This window comes from Diospyros lotus, chromosome 14 (assembly GCF_014633365.1).
Source record: "Diospyros lotus cultivar Yz01 chromosome 14, ASM1463336v1, whole genome shotgun sequence".
NCBI lineage: Eukaryota > Viridiplantae > Streptophyta > Magnoliopsida > Ericales > Ebenaceae > Diospyros > Diospyros lotus.
In genome coordinates, this window is record NC_068351.1 from 14880391 (window position 1) to 14902773 (window position 22383).

The following is a 22383-nucleotide window of genomic DNA, read 5'->3' on the forward strand; positions in this document are numbered from 1 at the left end:
ATAGTAGTATTCTATTCTATTCTATTCTATTCTATTACGCGATTGATTTGATTCTGAGGTGCATGCTTCGGGGAGAGACCATCATCAAATATTTTTCCTTGAGAAGAGCTGGCCTGCGCCTGCCTGATTAGTAATTACCCCAAAACACACATCCCCACACAAACATTGGTATTAATTATTAATTATGTTAGGCCAAAACAAACAAACATAATAATAATGCTTACTCAAATAAAAAACATTTCGGCTATTCTATTCAGCAGCTCAGGCAGGTCCTTCCATTCCATTCCATGCCAACTTATATTCCATTATTATGTTACCAACAAATATTTGGGCTAAATTGGTTAATTCCCTTCCCTTTGTAACCAAATTACAAACACCGAACCAAATAATAAACTAAAAATGTTCAATCCTGTATGGAAATTCAGTTTTTCCCAACTAATGCTATGCTAATGCTCACCCCCCTAACCTTGGCATTTATTTCCATCATGCATTCTCGGAGTCAAATCTCAGAAACATACACCAAAAATACCCGCTTTAGCATTATCATCACAAATTCTAACTTCAAAAAATTCACCACGTAAGGAACTCCACTCCAATGTCCTGATATTAACAGACTTACCCCCTACTTTACACAGATTCCCTGCACTGCACCCGCCGCCCATGATCCTATCAAACCAGAGAAATCTTTGACCTTCTGTTTCTCAAGAATCATATATCCTCACAGAACTCCTGATTGACTGCCTACACACGGGACATTTTGGCGCCACCTCCCGCTCAACTGAGAGGGCACAACGTTGGCAACAAACCAGGTGTCCACATGGAATGAATGCAGACCGCCTTCTCCTTGTCAGGCAAATAACACACAACTCTCCATCACGAACATCTCCATTCTCCTCTTCTGCTGAAATCTGAGGATCGGCTTCCTCTGCACTGGGGAGGTCCTCATGCTGGGCTCGCCTCTGTTGTCGCCACTCTTTAAATTTATTCCAGTTCCTGAAATAATTGTGTTTTGAATCGATATAGCATAAAAAATTATGATAATAGTAGCATGCTACATTTTCACTTATTATCATGTTAATGGGACATTTATGACCGCCTATGCAAACTCCATCAGTCTCAGTTTAATGCATTTATACACTAGAAGTAGTAAAGTTTTTACAGCATTTAATCAAGTTCACTTGCTCCTTATGCTTGTTTGAGACAAGGGCACCTTATACCTCCTCATGCTTGTTTGAAATAAGGGCACCTTATACCTTTTACCATTTTACCTGGTTTTCATTTTGATTTCCACCCATGAAGTAGATGCCATCATGATTTGAACCTTAAAAGTGCAGTTGAAGGAAAATGATAACATTGTGGAACAGCAGCTGACAATGGGGAGAAGACCAGTTGCTTTGGATACCGAGCAAGGAAGGCGCAAAAGAACAAGGAGACTTCTAGCAAGGTTGCGGGATTGATCAGAGAAGAGGTGAGGGCCAAGTGAAGCTGACAGCAACCGAGGCTATAAAAGGAAGAGTGGTCTTTTGTAATAAGTCCATGAAGTAGGAGTTGGGTAGCCATGCGAGACAATTGGTTAGTTTGCTATCTTGTTAGAGATTCTTGGGTGACACGCAGTGAATTGGCCCAGAGGGATGTATACAACTCTCAGATCTGTAACTACCAAGGCAATGAAGAAAGAATCTCAAGTCCCTTCTTTTTCTCTCCTCTCTCAGATTTCTCTTAAATCATTTCATTCTCTCCTTGTTCATTTATATCATTACACTGTACTATCGGGGTTATCACTGCCTTACAGTGATTTTTATCCTGCCAGAAAATGATGGTGTGAGGGTAGGTCAGCTACGAGTGTTGCACGTTATAAGTACTCCTCATGGATGGAATAGTTGTGGGGGCACATTTTGAGAGTATGGGATGACTTTTCAAGCCACTTCAGTTCAAGATGGAAGTAAAGCTAGGGTGAATTGTGGCTGGATAGTTTTGTCAAGGACATTTCTGCAACATTTTCCTTGACACCTTGGTCTCTATCCAACATTTTGGGTTGAATAGTGTTGTCATGAATATTTCTGCAAGAAGGTGGTAAATGACCATGGACAAGGAAGTGATGGCTAGGGTTCACTACTCTACATGTTTAGATGGCATTACTTGGTCTCTTAAAATACAGGCACAACCTTCAATATTGGGAGGTTAGACTCAATAATATCCTTTTTAGTCCTCCTCCAAGACCACCCATCCACTAGTATAAGTAAGGAAGACACAGTCCAGAGTCCCCAAAAAAGAAAAAAAGAGTTGAATATTTCCAGCTCATTCTTTTATGTGGCTCAAGGGGGCAGTTTGGAGGCATATTTTATTTGAACTGCTATACTTATTTCTTTCCACTTTGGATAATACAAGAAAGTAAAGGGAAAATATAATTGAGGTGTTCTTTGGGCAACAACAGTGGCAAGTTAGTGAACCAGATATTGGCTCTAGACTGACTGCCCTGTTGCTTGCAATACCACAAACCTCTCTCTCTCTTGAATTTTATGGGGCCTATTCCATGATACAAACCGAATATCTTTCCAAGGTTTTTAGAATAAGAAGAGTTTAATTTATTGAATGAAAGCCACCTCCTTTCTATATTTTATCAATGGGACCATTTTGCTTCCCTACTTCAGTAGTTGAGGAAGGATATTTGGTTTTGCGTTATAAATTGTCTTTGGGAGGATTGCACATACTTGCAGGCATAGGGGTTCTACAAGGTATGCCCCTTTATAGTGGGGTTCTTCTTCCACATTCTTAGTTACCTAAGAATGCATAACAATTTACCATTAATAGGCATGTGATGCTAATCTCACTGTTTACTTCATCAATCATAAGTTTGAAACATTTTTTTCCATTGGTTGACGTGGTGTTATACAGGAGAAAAAAAGTTCAAATTAAATTTTCAGGAAATTATCCTAATTAAACGTGAAATTATTTCTTAATATGAGGTAAATGTATTCTTGGACTAGCATTTTCCACTATCATTCTTGAAGAAAATAAATACAAAGAACTATCATTTTGATATCTTAACTATTGCTCTGTTTTAATTTTTACGTACTACCATGCAAACATTTCTTTTTGGTCAGGCTGCACGCGCGCACAGATTTATCTTGTAAATAATAACCTAGTTTAGTTATGGCCTGGCCTGTCAAAATGCCCATAATCATAAAATTTTCTAACGCATGAAACCATTGAAAGATTTTGTAATTAAAATCGTATTGAGAATAGCACCTTTTTCATGGATGCAGCAACTATAATCTTGTTAGTTGACACGTGCCAAACCCCTAGTCTGTGTAAAACTTGAAAGGATTTTATGACAATTTTAGTACCTTATAGCAGAATAGCTAATAATACCAATTGAGAATGCACCAAGGGCAATGCTACTCCACAATAACACTTTAGTCTTGAATGCAAGGTCTGCCACCATGTGATCCTTAGTCATGTCAGACCTGCAGAGAACAGAAACAGTATTTCCCATAATAGCAGCACTGCATAACTTAAGAACAAAGTATAAAGTTGCCTTGAACTTTAAGACAGGTCATAGTGAGCGAGATGAGAATTGGACCACCCTCAACCATAATTTAGACACCAGAAGCTATGACATATAAATTTTCTTGTTCTAGATAGCTAGATAACTTAAGTAGTCAAGAAAAAATTGCACATCTATCCTCGAATAAAGAGCCAGCCATCTTATATTGATTAATGGTACGACATCTGTGAACTGATCAGAACACTAGTTGGGAGGCATGTACAAGAGAAAGAAAACCACATTTCAAGATAGATTAAACAAAACTATTAATACCTAGCCAACATTATCATGAGACAAAGCAATGAAGGCAGAGTGATTCCTTGTGGGACAAGCTGGATAGGCTCACAGAGAAATGTGAAAATATGTATGACAACACATGTTTTTTATTACAAGAAAAAAAGTTAACCAAAATGGTCCATCTCTAAATACATATACAGTATCAGAGTGAAATATCAGACACAGGATGCAACGGAGAAATAAAACACAAGAAAAAAAATAAAAGAAACAAAACTGACTTTCAACTGTGCCTTAATGAATGAGGCATCAGTCTAAACACACGCCCAAATAGTCAAATTACCATAGAACGGGACTGCATGACCTTGGAGAAATCCTTCCAAATATTAGAGGATTTTTTTTACTTTAACCCCCTACGGTGACAATTTTTTGCTTACCCAAGAAGGGCAGTTACAGGCACCAAAAAGAAATGCATGGCAAAAAAGGGCCTAAGATCAGATGGACAAAAATGAAAATATTTATCATTTAAGGAAGTGAGAATGGGGCATGAAATCTAACAGAATACTTTCTGAAGCAAAGTTCCGTACAGGAAATAAGGAAGATCTTTGCATGATTTGATCTCAGCAATTCCATCTTTCAAACTGCATAAGCCTACTGCAGTTATATCCTTTCCAAGTGGGAGAATTTTCTCTTCATCGAGCAGTCCAACCTTCAAAAAAGGATGCATAACAATACCAAATCATCTCCAAGAAATTACACAAGATGGAAATTCAAACTAAACTTTTGCTTAGCTTGATCCCTTGACCTGCTGGGCATCATTCACACATAGAGCAGGAAGAAAACGAATTCAATGAAGTGTCAGATTACTTAAAGAGGGATAATTCAATTCCCTGGTATGTGTGAATCACGCTTGCAGGTCTGGGGTCCCGTGAAAACTTCAGGATAAAATCAATTTTCTTCAACAAAATAAGAGGGCCATGTGTTTATATTCCAAAACTCACAGGGTATTCATGTCCAAACAATGCCTGAAGGAAAGTATAAGGAGAAGCAATAATAGGCTGCAAGTGATGATAAACTGTCACAAGAGGCAGTTGATGTCTTGATCCATCCATGTTAACAACAACAAAATCAGATTGTGGCCACATGCTACCTTCAACAAGAACAAAAGGTACCTGTCAAGAGAATAAATCTTCATTGTCACAACCTCTAAAACACCAGATGATTAACTTTATTCAATAAACTGTGAAGTAGGGAGAGTCCAAAGGGAGGAAAAATATAAACAAATGCATGAACACAAGATACCATGAACACCTCCACAGGATAGCTATTTCTAGTGTTGACATGTATTCAATATGAAGACAGCTTTAACGCCTATAGATTTGAGTCAGTCAAAACACTACGCATGACCATACTTTCAGATTTGCTATTTTTCTTCCAATCCAGTCAATTGGAGGCAATTGATTGAACATGTAGTGGATATATTAGTAGAATATGCCTCAACATTACCTCCACCTAGTCCACCCCCCCCCCCCCCCCCCCGGCGCGCACGCGGGGGGAAACCATATGACAAAAACAAATGAAAATACCCCTCTATTTTGACATGACATGACATGAAATAATAATTAATTCTAGACTATATTTCATAAATTCTTCTAAATTACTGGAAGTATCCACATTGCACAGGTCAGGGCATGGAAGAATTACCTATAAATGAGAGGTTTAATTTTATTGTCATTTTTTTACCATAAACGTTAGATATATCTGAAGCCAAGACATGTACCAGAATTTAAGTGAATTGATACAGGGGAAATAAAAATTCTTCATGAAGAGAAATAAAAAGCCACATCAATGGAGATAAAATCAAAGTAAAATTACAGGTGCATGACTACCTTATAATTAATTATTACAGGTGCACGCATGGCATTGCACAGGTGCTTATTTCTTGACTATTGGCTATGAATATGATACCAGTTCTCTCAAGAACATGTGCCTACCATTGAATTGATTATAAATACATCATAACAGCAAAAACATAGAAGGTGAATAATTTCATGCTAGCTTTGTGTTTCGGATAAATCAATATTATACATTAGCAATTAAAACCCTAATGAAAATCAAAATTATTTTAGGTAGTGATTTTGTGACAAAGAAGTGATAACAGCTGTAATAACAACACAAACGAAAAAATATTTTAAAAAAGGAAAAATATGACAAGAAGCATCAAATTACATCTTGAACTCATAAAATACCCAATGACAAACTTGAAGAACTAAATCAAGCTAGAAATATGAAAAGATGCATTAATGTACCGCTCTGAATGAGGTAGATTCTTGTTCTTTCCATGATCTTGAAAACAGAGAGCGAACATCAGAAGTCCATCCAAAGAAGCCCCTCCACTCATTGTATATACACTTCAAAGAAAATTGACCAGGAAATCAAAATCCAAACAAGAAGAGCATAGCAAAATAGCGTAACATGAAGCAACTAGAGAAAAATATGTAGTAAATTTGCCAACTCAATTTTCATTTTTTTTAAATTTGTTTTAATCTTAACATACTATTTTTCTCCCTTACCATTTTGGTTTCCAGGAAACAAAAATTATCACCCTTTCTCCCCCCCTCACACCCCCACCCCCCGCCCTTTCAAATTTGATATATAGAATCATGTAGATTTGCCACCAAAATGATCCAGAGGAACAAGGCGGTATCTTGAACCCAAGTAGATGGGGAAAAGAAGCGCATAATGCTTCATCTTAATAATCAAATATAATCTGCAAGAGTAAAGGAAAACGTTGAATTTCCAGTTCTTACTCACCCTTCCAAGGTTCTCCCGATTTACAATTTCAGATTGCTATCCAACTAATCATGAGTATGAAGCATAAGACAAAGCAATCAAATAGGGTTAGAAAGTTTCAAGGTTTCAGAGATAAATTGGAAAAACACTTCAACGGAGAAGGAAAATAACTAGTTTCAGAAATTTATTTATATATTTCACTACCTCAGAGGGATTGCACAGTTAGGCTACACCCCGGATAATTTCACGTAATAGTTGAGATTCACAATCAAGAACAAGGAAAGTAATGATGGTGCAGAGGAGAAGATACTATGTTGGACACTCGAGTACAGTTGTCGATCACGAGGACGACGACAGCTTCACGAAAAGTTTCAGAAAGGCGTGAATCGTACCGTTTGAGTTCTTTGCAAGACAACCCCTTTTTCGCCAGACTCGTTAGAAATGAGGACATTAGACCTCAAATTCTCCGAATTCCCATCAACAGCCGACTTCACCTGGACAACACCGCGAACAATCACAAGCTTCCCGTCGTCGGAACCGCTAGAAGAATGAGAAGCGTCGTCGGAGGAAGAGAGGACGGAGCGAAGATCGGGGACTCGAAGGGAGGGGGCGTGCCGAATTTTGCGGAGGGCGGAGGAGGCGGCAGTGAATTTGAGGATGCTTCGGACGGCGACGTAGGCTAGGGCAAGGCCGAGGACGGCGCCGTCGGCGGCTAGGGCAATTTGGGTGAGAGCTGCGGCAGCTGCTTGTTCGTGGACGGACATCGAGATCGAGGATAGGTTTGAATTTGACGAGTAGGGTAAAGTGGGATGCTTCTATTCGCATCAAGATCAAAAACAAGCAATGGTTGATGAAGAAACCGGAGATGACTTTGCAGGCGAGGCGGTGGTACTGGTTGCTACGCCCTACCGCAGCGCAGAGGAATAAGGAATTTGCTTCTGCACACTGTCAGCGCGTAGGCAGAACCGGGATGCAAGAGAGGGTAAAGTTACCGATCAATGAATAATTTAAAAAATATAACTATTTACCCATTAAATTTTGCAACTACTAGTTACTTACCTCAACTATCCATCACTTGCTACATTATTATTTGATCTTACAAATAAAAAATACTCACATGACTAATGAAATCTGAAGCGACCCAATCAAATTTTTATTTTCAGCCACCTTAAAAATATAACATACATTCACTGAACTTTAAAAATATAACTATTTATTCACTAAACTCTAAATTGTTACTACTTGTTTATTAAATTTTGTTCAACGTCAATCATTATCACTCATTATATTACCGTCTAATCTTAGAAACGAAAAATGCCCACGTAGTTAACGAAATCCAAAGTAACCCAATCAAATCCTTATTTTTGGCCAACTCAACTCCAAGTCAGATCCCACCCTTCTGCCAACTGCTAAGTAAAAAATCATACTTCTATTCCCAAAAAATGCAAGCCTAATTTCAAACAAATCAAAAATCAATTTTCCCAATCCTAAAATTTCCCCAAAATTCTCTCTGCCCTAACCCTTGAAACCCATATACAATACCAAAATTTGAAGAATGATTTATGGAAAACGTGGATGACATTGCTTATACAAAGAAGGAAACAATGTGTATGTGTGAAAGGATTGTAGTTATGAGGACATCTTGGACGAAAAACAATTCGGGTTGAAAATAAAGATTTGATTGGGTCACTTCAGATTTCGTTAATCATGTAAGTATTTTTCGTTTGTAAGATTAAATGGTGATGTAACAAGTAATGGATAATTAATGTTGAGCAAAATTCAGTAAACAAATAATAACAATCCAAAGTTCAGTGAATAAATAGTTATATTTTTAAAATTTAGTAAATATATATTAAATTTACCTTGCAAGAGAAAATGAAGGCCCGATTATTGTGAAAAAATATTTCCTATTTTTTATTTTGTTTTTTGTTTTTATACATTTATTTTTTATAAAAAATTAGAAAAAAAATTTAAAAATCATACTCATTTCAATAAAATATGAAATTAATTTTAGACTTTAAAAAATAAAAGAATGTGTTCAAAATCATACAAAAGAAAATATATAAAGATTGATGACAAAAGAGGTAAACAATTAGGGTGATTCGATAAAGAGATGAGTTGTCATTGTTACAGTAGTGTTGGACGAGGGATAAGGATAACAAGAGAAGATGAAGAGTGAAGGGAGGAAAAAGGCGTTAATAATGCTCGCCATCACAGTGGTAGAGGATATCATAGCAGTGATAGGGATGAACGACGAAAAAAGAAGAGATTGATTGTGCTAATTATTGAAATGGCTGAGGACAACAAGAAAGTGGAAAGAAATATGGGGTGGTGGGGGGAATGAAACACTAAGAAAAAAAGAAATAAAAAAAAAAATTATTATTAACAAAATTTGAAGTGAAGGTTAAAGGAAAAAAAATGTGTTTTTCTCAATATTTAAAATGTTTTCTAAAATATAGTACAATTTTAGAAAACAATTTTTTTTTTCTATTCTTCAATTCAGAAAAAAGAAACCATTTTGAACATTGTTTCTAATTTTCTATTTTTATAGAAATATTTTTTAAAAAATACTCTAATTTTTCACCAGCAAACAAACCTCAATGTTTTCACAATTTTGCCAAGTAGGTGAAAATGCATATATATGAATGTAAATATATATATTTTGTTAGTGATGTACCCTAATACTATATTTAAATAACGTATGATATATATAATTAATATATATGATGTATTTTTGTATACGAATTAATAAAAGGCAAATTTATCATCATTCATTAAACTCTCTAGTTTGTTATATGAATGAGTTCTTGGATTTCTTATTTGAGAGTCTTATTCTTAATGTGTTCAGAATATGTGATGAGATTATTTGATAATAGAATTTATTAAATATTCCTTCTTGGTCTTTAGATTAATTAGATAGAAACTTTGATTAGTCGATTATGGACATACACGATGTTTACTACCTTGATTAGTATGAGATACTAATGGTTAGGGGTTGTCAATCACATAACATATGACATGAGCATGTCTCTAATAAACTTGTGAATGGTTGTTGGAAAATAACTCACTAAATGTGACACTGATGACTGATTACATGACATTATAGATAATGATATTATCATCGAGTTGCAACTATGTATTGGTCTCTGGACTTGAATTGATACGGTTGTCTTGTGTATTAGTGTGTGGGATTTGTTAATGCGTTAAACCATCTAATTGCGAGGTGGAAACGTTCATCTATGTAATTTCGTATTGTTGTTATATGGAGACAGTTGTTTAAGGATAAGATCTATCACCCTCGTAGTTATTGATGAGGCAAACATCCTATGTGGTCTACTATTAGTGTGATGGAAAAGTTCTTAGCCAACTTAATATGATTAATTAGGAAAGTGTTTCCTAAAATGTCATCTAGTGTAATACTTCGCCTTACACGGGCGCGTCACTATAAGAGTATTTTCGGGAATCTTTTTTTTTTTTTTTCCAAGTTCATCATGCATGGTGATTTCAAGAACAATCTTCACATGCAGATAATGAATCCCGAGAACCCCAGTCTTGCCTGTTTAACTAACAAGATCAATAATCTTAACAACTAAATGAGACATATTATAACGCAGCGGATACATTAACATCAAAATACCGTGGCCTACCACGAGTTCATACAAAGTGTTTCTACAACGAAACACTAATTACAAAACTACCAAATGATAACAACATTATCGTACTACCATTTATACACAACCAAAATACATACTAAAGCTTCCAAAATGATACAATGACTAGCAACCTAAACACCGTTGGTCTCAACTGGCCGTGTCCTCGCCCTCGCAACAGTCCCTGGCTGGAACGTTTGAATGTTCCAGGGGCATAATCTAGATTAGATGACAAAACATCTAAGTGATGGCATGAAATAGTATACTGAATGCATGAAAGACACACGAGCATGACATATACAGACACAACAACATGCAACACGTCTAACTTGAGAAATCTCCCTGACATACTCAACCTCCCGTGGAAAATCCATTCCACACACCGTTGGGGTTAACCTTGCCGCAACATACTTAATCCTCGAGTGTCCTACTGTGTCACTCGTTCACTTGGATTAACCTTGTCCCATTCTCAAGAAGACCCCATCTAGTCCCCCAAAGACATAACAACGACATGAAAACCAATGCCCCGATGATATGAAAATCACACGCCATGCATCGACTCTTTTATAAGTAAAAACAGTTGATGCAATATACCACATGTTCAATATGCAAATGAAGCAACACGTACATAAGTAAAATGCCTTTGCAAAACAACCTAAGTTCTGGAGGGTATAACCGCTCACTTAAACTGGTTCAATCACATATAGCCTAAGCTCAAAAGGGTAAAATTGCTCACTTGAACTCACTACACGCACGCCAAGACACCTCCAAGCAAGGGTAAAACTGGAATCAGACCACTCACCCGAACGTATATGAATTGCCTCGATCCTCGTGCATGACCTCGTTTTGCGTGCCAAATCACAAATACTCGTACTTATACTCAACCTCGAGCCACGACACTCCCAATTTCCACATCGATAATTCCAGAATAATTATTTTCTCAAACGTTTTTCCCAATTTTTTCACACAATAAATCCTAAAATAATTCAATAAAAATACTGAAAGAAAAAATACCAAAATGCCCATTCGCACGCTCCTAGCGCGTGGGTGCAAGTGATGTGTGGCGCATGCAGCTCACGCGCCACTGTCTTCTCCAATTTTTCGGCCGCCGTCGAGTGCTCCAATTCCAGATTTGACTCTACCCCCCTAAAGCCCTTGAAATGTCGATCACAGAGGCACTGGTTTTATCCCAAAAGATCACCAAAAAACGCCTCAAATGGCGAGTTGTAGGTCACGGTGGCAGACTGCCTCGCATTTTTCGGCCTTGCTCGAACAGCCACTAAACGAACACCAAAATGCTTCAAAATGCTCCCAAACTCTTCTCCTTGATGCAAGGATCAAAATCCCTCTATCCATTCTCTAAAAAACATTCAAAATCGCGATTGATTTGTTGCCAAAACCCTTGAAACCCTCAGCCCCTTTTATACTTGAAAATCGGTCATTTCACAGCCAATAAACGGCCACAACTTGGTCCCCAAGCCAACCCTCATTGTATACGACCTTCCCTAGCTCCTCCCTAGCCGTCCCATCATCGAGATCGGCCTCCACGTGCGGTGGATTTGCGGCGGCCGTTTTTGGCTTGCTGTGTTCACATTGCAACTTTTGTTTTATTTCACTTTCACCCTTTGTTTTCTTCATTTGACATTTCTGCCTTTTCCTAACACCCTTGATTAATCCAACTATACTACTAAGGCCCACGAGTTTTGTACTTCTCATTTCATCCTCGAAATTTCTAAAAAAACATCGTTTAGACCTCCCTCGGGCAAATTTAGAAAATTGCACTTAGGCCTGATTGCCCGTTTTGACCCTAAATCTCTTTGTTTCAACCCGAATTCGTGCAAGGGTTGTTCTACATGTAAAATATTGGTCCTCAAGACACTTCGTTGACTCTTCGGATATCTCTTACGTCGATCCGATTTTCTCAGCCCGATCGACAGTTGTACCAAAAACGGTTCCCGATCCCACTTCTTTTGACACCTAAAATCATAACTCGTATTAATTGTTGATACCATTACATTTTCCTTGGCTATCTAAGGTCCGGGGTACTCCCTCCAATCAATTCAGTCTCTTAAAACAGCAATAGTGTACCCTATAGCCGATCTCTTTCAAAAATTTCACTTTTACCCTTCATCAAATACTATTTATATCCTCAATAATTTCCATTTATAGCCTCAAGAGATGCCCGGATATTACATCTAGTCATGTTAATAAGATCTAATACATAGTTACCGAGTTTGTGAGTTTATCATTCCATGACTCTCGCTTGGTCGGCACATTGAGTGGCGGAAGGATTATAATACACGATAATTGTCAACTGTAATAAAGTCACTTGAATTTAGACTTCATTGCCTTCTATATTATCATGTACCGTTGCTAAGTGTTTCCCAGGATCTTTCTAATCATTACTAGAACATAGCGAGATTCCTGTGATAGGTTGAGGTGTTTCGGTTGATGCCAAACAGGTTTTGGTGCTATCTATTTGCTAGTGAACAGTGAACCTAGAAAATCACACACCATATAGCATAGCATCTAGTATCGGCACTGTGTACTTATTGTGTCTCGGACATCATTAATTGTTAATAATGGTTTTGATTATGTCATTAAGTGTTAATGACAGTGGTTCGTTAAAAGTTACTGGGCTAGTTTCCATTCCCTAATTGTTAGTGGATCGAGTTGTAGTTTCTTCTAGAAATAGCAATAGAGTCGATTGCCCTATTTAGCGAATCAACTGTCGCAACAGTCGATTCGCCGAGGCTGTCAGTCGACTTCCATGCCACCTCAGCCAAAAGTAGTGCTTTACACATGGCATGAAATTGGAAAGGGTTTAGGGCTTACCTAGAGGGAGAAAATAACACGGGAGGATGAGCGAATTAGCAAAGGGTTTTGGCTTGTGTAATGGCCGGGGTCCACGAAGCAATGTATTGTTCGGTTCAGGTCACAACCAATCCCCGATTTTGTCGCTCTAGGATTTAATCCTAAAATGTACGTCACTACGTAGAACACTCTCTGCACTTATATGCTCAGTTCCCCCCATTTGCATGGTCGATGTGGGATTCGGCTAAGGTGCCTACATGCACCCCTCTTAGGGACTCAGCATCCTCGCTAAGCTTTGCCCCACCACTGATTAGTGGTTAATTTTGTAAAAATTCTGTTATAATTACACATTTCTTTTGATCTTAAAATTGGCTTAAATTATATATTAATATATATTTTATGGTTATATGCAAGTTTAAATTGAAAAATGAATGAAATGAAGTTCTAAAGTAAAATTTAAAAATAATAATAATAATAATAATAATACATATATGAATATATATAATACATATACATCAATACATGCGTGCATGTAATATATATATATTTATAATATAATCTAATATATATAATATATAATCTATTAATAATACTCAATTGCTTACTTGCAGGCATGAAGAAGGTGGGCTTGAAGACTCAAATTGGATTGAAGAATGAAGAATTCAAACTCAGCCCATGAAGAATTAAAGTCCAGCGCATGCCCATTAAATTGAAGGCCCAACACATGTTTAAGGCCCAACTTGAGCAACCCATAGAAAACATCATTTGAAGAAGGCCCAAGCATTTTTTTTTAATCCTAATGAAAATCAAAAACCCAATTGTAGAAATTTAATTTTTTTTATTTTTAAATATTTATTTTATGAATGCTTTATTAGGTGTGTGTTTTAGCTAAAATCTATTTAATTTTATGCGTGTATTTTAGCTAAAATTCATTTAACTTTAGGTGTGTATTATAGATAAAATCCATTTAACTTTAAGTGTGTGAGTGCCCATTAGATATAATTATGTCTATTTGAATAATTGAAATTGTGTGATTTGTATTGCATCTTGTGGGCTATAAACAGCTCACTTGGTTACACTTGTAAGGGTGATTATTATTCTTGAATCAAAACTTAATTGTTTTCTTAGATATTCTCTTTGAGAATTGTTCTTATTCTTTCTTATTTTCTCTATTATTTTTTCTTGTGATCTTACTTTCTTTCTTTCTTCTCTTGAATTCTTATGTCATTTATTGTTACTTTATTATCCACTGCCTAAATGGCCGATTAATTTCTGTCTTTAAATTTTTGTAATTTTAATTCCTGTCATTTTATTATCCACCGTCTAAATTGACGGTTAATTTCTGCTATTTTAATTCTTATCATTTAAATTCTGTTATTTAAATTATGCCATTTAAATTCCTGTCAATTAACTTTCAAATGGAAATGAGTAGCTAAATCAAATCTTGGGTTAAGGCAAGAACAGTGTCCAACGTCAATGAACCAAAGAAAACTGCACTTTAAATGAGTGACATTAATTTAAATTTCAGTATGAGTGTGCATTAATTATTGAGAAATCACTAGGTTTGGATTAGAGCGTAAGCCTAACTTAGAGCTTTCATGCCATGCATGGGAGTCACTAGAACTAGAAACGCTATCATACCCAAACCCAGATGATTAATTTAGTTGTTTTGTGTATTAATTGAAATTGAATTTATGGTAGTTACTTAAATTAGAATCCCACATATCATGTATGAGGATTGCTTAAAGTAGAACTATCACCATCTCTAATTGCATTTAATAACAAACCCTCATATCTGAAATTAAATTAATATTGCTAATCTTTTCTGCTAAAATTTGGGAATCAACGGGTTTGTGCTGAAATTGTCTTAACTCAAGTGCTATCTAATTTCATATTCATACCTTTAGCGTTTATTTCAACTTCTGCCTTGCTTTATTTCCTAGTATTTGTTATCTAAAAATCTATAAAAAAATCTTGTTACCAATTCGTTCAAATGTGTGTGCGTGTGTGTGACATTCTTTTTCTTTTGCCATAAATAAATCTCTTAGTGGACGATCTGAACTCATCTAAAAAATATAAATTTAAATTTGGACTACAACTGCACTCGTACACTAATGAGTATAAACCTCTCACCAAAATAAAATATATATATGTAAAAGTTTTACTGTGTTTTTTTTATTGTGTTACAAGGTGAGAGTGCAGCCAACCATCGCACTCAGAGGCTCGAGGGTCGACTCTGATACCATTCCTGTAACGACCGAGGTCCACGTAACAACGTATTGTCTGATTCAGGTCGCAACCAATCCCCAGTTTTGTCGCTCTGAGATTTAATCCCAAAATACGCGTCACTATGTAGAACACCTTCCGCACTTATATGCCTAATTCCCCCCCTTTGCATGGCTGATGTGGTTGCAACCTAAACCGAACAATACGTTGCTATGTGGACCTCGACCGTTACAACTTGGCTTCTGTTTCTTCTGCTTTTATGTTTTCTTTTGCTTTTGTTAATTTCACAAAGCGTAAGTGTCACACGCAGTAAATTTTGAAGAGTCTGGTGAGACCTAAAATGCTTGTAGACACCTTAGGCGAATCCCACATGGGCCACGCAAATGGGAGGAACTGGGCATATAAGTGCAAAGGGTGTTCTACATAGTGACGCAAGTTTTGGGATTAAATCCTAGAGCAACAAAATCGAGGATTGGTTGCGACCTGAACCGGATAATACATTGTTATGTGAACCCTGACCGTTACAGCTTGGCTTCTGTTTCTTCTGCTTTTATGTTTTATCTTTTGTTTCTGTTAATTTCACAAAGCGTAGGTGTCACATGCAGTAAATTTCGAAGAGTCTGGTGAGACACAAAAGTGCTAGTGGATCAAGGTTTTCAGGCTAACACAGGACGATGACTGTGATAAGGGATCAGGTAGCTATTAGAAAATTATGATCTAATCATACACAGCGGAAACAAAATCTAATTTTATAGGTATCATGTTTTTCAAAACATACGGTTTATAAATTGAAGACATACACAAAAAGTTATCTCAAGATGAATACAAAATTCGTTGAGAATAACCCACCATATAATCTCTCACGTGTGAGATGCCAAGTTAGTCCATCCGAAATCGCCAAGACTCCAAAAGATTTCAGGAAAAAAAGGACACAAAAATGTTTTATAAATTTTTTGTCTGATCTGGATACAACGGATTGCATTGTGTTTTGGATTCAAGGGCTTAATGTCTTATTTATAGGCAAACCTTGAAAACCCTAAGTGCAGTTGGATCAGGCTTGATGTGCTAGCAAGAAGCCCAATCCAACTTTGATAATTAAATAATTATATTTACTTATCTTATAAATAATTGTAGTATTATTTAGTAATTCCATAATATCTAAATTGTCATTTTCTCTTTAAAATGATTTCTTATTAGGTGAGACTTTCTGGGTTCACAATTAAATTGACAAGGATTAATCAATTATTAATTCTCATAAATCATGAGTGACAAATAATAATATGTCATGATTACCCAATTTAACGTGAAGCGGGTAATGTGAACCTTACACTACGATGCCATACAATATAGTCCTTTTATCATCATATATCCCGACAAGATATAAGATCACGGTCAGCAGGTCAAATCTTTTAATTTCGTCATGTGATCAAATCCAAAATCAATATTGACTAATATGACACAACCTTTATGGAACACACATTTCATCGGCCAAGGATTTATCGTCAAGTGATTACTGGATTGCACAAGATATCCTCGTCGTATATCTCGAGGTGATAAATTCCATATTTGATGCACACATACCCCATGTGTCACTAAACTAGGCACATAGATATGTATGGTCATCCTTGATTAGAACAATCATATAATATCACTGATATCCTAATCCATCAACACATGAATGTCTATGTCATCTCGGGTCTAAGGACTAGTTGTAAATCCATAGTTAACATTGAATTATTGACCCGTGAGATAAAACACACGTGATTCAATGTTAACAGTCATGTTCAATGAACTTGTTCCTTTAACGAGCACCCACTTATCTTTCCTCTATATCTTATACAAATTGGTATGAGACTTACTTACCTTATCTTTCAGTATCTCATACTAAACAAAGAGAAAGATGATGTGCCGGCCTTTGCGAGTTGCTAATATCCAGGTTAGGAACTCTATGGCCAGAAACATATTCATAGTATTGTTACAAAAGGATAAGCCTCGACCAAACACTCAAAGCGGAAGACACATAATATTCAATACTGTAAGCATGCAGATAATCAAGAATAAATCAAACATAAAAACACCAAAGATTTACCGTGATTCACCCGTTAATGAGGGCTACATCCACGTTGAGCTCTGGCAAAGAAAGCTCACTCCACTATCAGATTAAAACGATTACAACCTTGGTTTACACAGATTAACTCTCAACCCTCACTGTACAAAACGATTCTCACTTTTTAAATTGGCCCCATAACCACAAAAACTAAAGGTCAGAGGCCAAACCCTAGAGAGAAAACATACATAAACTATAGAGAGAGAGAGAAGAAAATACAGAGAATAAATAGATCAAACCAAGCAAGAGGAAGGTAATCGGAGGCTGTGCGCACTGCTGATCTCGAGGCCACTGTAGAAGATATATAGAAAGATGCAACGGTGGCGATCGGGATGAATAAAGGCACAACAGAACATTAACGATCGGGCACGCAGCAGGCAAGGCGACAATGCAGTACGCCAAGCAAAACGGCACAGCTGGTTGCCATTTCAGCCATCCACTCAGAGGCCCAAAAGGCTACCGTTTTGGGCGGCTCTGAGGGTTGCTGAAAAAACCCTCCAGCCCCTATGCCAAACGCAACGTTTTGAAGCTTCATCAAAGTACAACAAGTATAATGAACTGTAGATTATCCGTCACACATATTCTTAACACTTAAGAATGGTATCAACTCCTTATTATACTAAAGGATATATATATATATATGTTTAATTTAAACCATATTGTAATTTAAATAAAACATAAACTTGCCATTAAATAGAATTTAAAAAGTTAGAAGATCAAACCCCATTGCATCACTAAAACTAGTCTTAAGGGCTTATATCTAACAGTAACTAGCTAGGTGTGGACAAACAAGGCGTACCATAGGTTGAGGTGAAATTATTCTCAGTATAAAAATAATTTTTCTACTCCACCTGACATCATGCCACATGTATTTTATTTATTGTAGTTCATATAATGAGATATTGTGTTGCTTAAATACCCAAGTTGTGTATGATGTACATATTTATGTATTTCACTGCATATCTTTGATATGTAATTTTATTTTAAATTTACCTACACTACCATATGTGTATTCCAACATATTTATGTTTTTAGGGCATGCCTTGACGAGAACATCCATGTGTTGATATATAGTAACGTTGCACAAGTCTAAGATATTAGTGGTGTGCAAAATTTCGATTTAACCAAAATAACTAAATCGAATCAATTGAAATTATTGATTCAATTCAATTTTTGATAAGGTTCAAAAAAAAAAAATTGTGGCAAATTTGGTTGTTTTAGTTCAATTTGATTCGATTTTTGTGTTGAAAAAAACTAAAATAACCAAATTGACAAAAATTTCAAAACTACGTTTTTTTTTACTTGTAGTGTTGCACTGAAGAAGAAAATAATAAGAACAAAAGAAAGGAAAAACAGAAGAAGAACCAACCAAACAGATCTTTCCTTCTGCCTTCGTCTTCACCTTCAACTATCGTCCTTGCTCCCGTCTCTCGTCTGATATTTTATTCTTGTGTTTAGTTTTGATGATGAATAATAAATTAATTTATACCCTAAGTCATAAGTCAAGTTTATGGTTTTCAACAAAAATCAATTTTAAGAACTTTGTTAAAATAAAAACCAAAAGAATTATATTCTTATACATACATGGAGATTTGCACAAACAAGAATTATGATGAAATCCCATAAATGATTTTTAAAAATTAGTTTTGAACTGTTGGTCGAAATGAAGGTAAAATTTTCAAAGGCAAAAGACCATCAATTGATGATGAAAATCAATTATATTTTGATGATGAAATTATTGTGTAAATGGCTTTTAACTTTGTGCTCCAAATTACTTTTATATAATCTATTAAGCATAAAAATTAAAACTATTTTCATCATGCAATCTAATGTAAAAAATCTTGTGATAAATTTATTGATAATATTTGGAATATTATGTTTTTATTTGATTAAAAATATTATATCAATGAATTTTGAAGTGGAGAAAAAGTTTCAAATTGATTTTTTGGCCATTGCTACAGCAATTTTCGGTTGCTACATTAATTTTCGACAGCTATAATACTTTGCTACAGTAGCGGTCGACTGTTTCTTATAGGTAGTCGATTATTTTCTCTTATACTGTCGATCGTTTGTTTAAATCGATCAATCATTTTTTATGCGAGCTCTCTATTATTTGATGTCAACTGTAGTTTGAATTTTTGAGCTAACCGATCGACCGATTACTTGAACCAGTCAATCGTTTATGTCATAGAAAGTTCCAATGGCTAGTTTTTTCACTCACCCAAAGTGTTCTTCCCACTACCAACAGCTATATTCTTAAAAAAACCCACAAAGCACTATAAACAAAGAGTAAATGGATGAATCAAGTGAACTAAGATGATTGATTTCAAGTTTTCAACTGTTTATTCTTTCAAGAGCTTAATTGTTTCATTTGTTCTTCATTTTTGTCTCTAAAGATTTTGATTATCATTTGTATTATTTTGTTCAAACCTTTATTTTGAGAAATCTTGTAACTAAGAGTGTCTACTCTTAGATCATATCTTTGGTATCATTCCTGATTTTTCTAACAATATTGCTAGAGAGTCTACATTGATTATAGGAGATTGTATTTCCTAATTTGTTGCTATAAAGCTTACTTAGTTGTAATACCTAACTTATTGTTACAGAACTTGCTTATTTAAGTAAGAGATTTTATATTCCTAACTTGTTGCTAGAGGGCCTATTTGGAGAGATAGTAGAATTATAGTAAATTGGTTGAAAAATCCTTAGTGAGAAGTTAAATGAGTGGATTAGACTTGGTTTAAGCCGAACCACTATAAATCGGGTTGTCTCTCTTTTGATTTTGTTCTTATTTTATTTCTTGTGCTAAGAAATTTCATCACTTTCATTAAAATCTTATTTTTCATAAAAAAATATTCTCCAAATTCAATCAAATATTTAATCAACCTAATTCACCCTATCTTGGGTATTGGTGTCATTGCTATACAATTCTAATATCGTCAACCCGAACTGAAGAGCAGATTTTTCCGTTGGTTGTTGCCATTTCAACCAATCCCAACTCTTTCTTTTTGCTTTGACTGGTGACTCGTGAGTCGCAACCAACCCATTTTTCCCCTTTTCTTACTTGCGAGTCACAATCGACCCACCCACCATTCCCTTTCCTCTTTACTCCTACCACTCACGATTGACCCACATTTTCCTATCTTTTCTTCTTTTTTTCAATCGATGACCCACAAATGTGACTTTCAGAGTTTGTAATCCTTGTAGTTTCAATCTTTAATTATTCAAGTTAGGGTTTTTATTTTTTAATTATTTTAGTATGGATTTTTTATGATATATATATATATATTATGATGGATTCTTGTAGCTTCGGTTTGATCATATAAATTTTGTTGGTTTTTTTAATTTGTTCAATTTTCCAGTTTTATTAGTTTTTTTTCAATTTTATCAGTTTGTTCGTTTTTTTTTTTGGTTTATTTTATCGGTTCAATTTTTTAATTTATTCAATTTAAGCATTTCAACCAAATGCTCGCTCCTATGTGTTACCACTCTCCTTGTTTATTTGCTTCACTTGTCCTCCCAAAATTCCAATTCATAATAATGTATTATTTAAGATGTTTTTAGGTTATTTAGAAGGCAGGACTATTTAACCCAAAAAATAAATAAATAAATAAAGAAGGAATAATGCATGACCATAGATTTTAAGATTGAGATTTTTGATAAGGTTGAATCTTTAATACTAGATAAAACAACCCTAAATCGAATCATCTAATAATAATAAAATAATTTTATACAATTAATCAATTCTAAAATAAATAATCAAAGTCTAACTATTTTTTATAATATGCTCTCAAAGAGATACCAAGGCTCAATCTTAGTGTTAGAGTAGTTGTAATGTCACGAGAGATCATCTTATTCCCTTTTCCCCTTCATCTTGCATCATATTCTTTTAAATATATTTATATAATATGTTTATTCAACATAATTAACTAACAATCATCATGCCTAAATCTTATGTTACCTAAATCTTATGTTGCGTTTTCTTTGAGTTTTAATTTTTAGTTTTGAATTTATTTTTAATTTTTTATTTTAATAGTTTGCTTTCAGAAAATAGAAAGCACGTCCTGTTTATTATTTTGAAAAATTATTTCTCAAAATAGAAAATTAAAAAATGTATTCTATTTGAAATTTTGAGAATAATTTTTTAATAACATTTTATTCAATAAATTTGATTATTCAATAAATTAGAACTATTTAATGCTAATATATTATTAAAAAAATCTATACATTTTAAAGTTAGTGAATCTTACAACATTTTTTTCCATTACAAGAATAAAATATGAATAAATAAATAAATTACCTCATCTTTTCTGTATTTTGATTGTTTTGGTTATTTTCAATCAAAATAATTTTTTTGTTATTTTAAGTTTTTTTATAATTTTTTTATTATTTTTAAAAATAGCAAAATAAAGTATTTTTACTATTTTAGAAAACTAAAAATTAAAAATGATCTGAAAACAGTAAAAAGAACGAACCTTAAATTTTCATATTTTTACTCAAAAACATTAACAAACCTTGATCCGTGTTTATAATGCATCAAACAAAACATTGGCATATGCAGAGGCATCACTCTTCACTGGCTAAAAGAAGTTAATGAGCATTTATCATCTTACTAAATCCTTTAATTATTTTATCAAACATGTATAATTATGTTGGACAAAATAAGCATTAATATTATATGTATCACAAAAATTCTTACAATTCTCATAAATCTCCTTCAATTATTCATGTATTCTCCTCGATCATTATCTTTCATATTTTGTGATTTCCTTCTTTTGAACTTGGTTATATTTCTCAAATTTCATTGTGGCCAATCATGCTAATGTGGGTTATGTGAGGCCAATGACATTTATAAGCTACATATATGATGATGCAGAACCAATCACCTTCTTCTATCTCGGATCAAGTACCTGCAAAAAGGGTGGGGATTTGCTCCCTGTGATCCCTCCGACGCTTAAGTCAGTTCATATGGTTATAAATTGAAGATAATAATAGAAAAAGTAAAAAAGTCT

The 22383-nt window shown here is 34.9% G+C and overlaps 1 protein-coding gene across 1 annotated transcript; it reads right to left on the minus strand.

The window, feature by feature from the left end:
• Positions 1 to 270: 270 nt before the first annotated feature.
• LOC127790730 (E3 ubiquitin-protein ligase SPL2) lies at positions 271 to 7547 on the minus strand. Its single transcript, XM_052320362.1, has 6 exons — positions 6967 to 7547; positions 6091 to 6192; positions 4783 to 4953; positions 4369 to 4490; positions 3348 to 3467; positions 271 to 993 (listed from the first exon to the last, which is right to left on the minus strand). Exons 1-6 carry the CDS (start codon positions 7336 to 7338, stop codon positions 702 to 704), a joined length of 1179 nt encoding a protein of 392 aa, XP_052176322.1. The 5' UTR covers positions 7339 to 7547; the 3' UTR covers positions 271 to 701.
• Positions 7548 to 22383: the final 14836 nt, after the last annotated feature.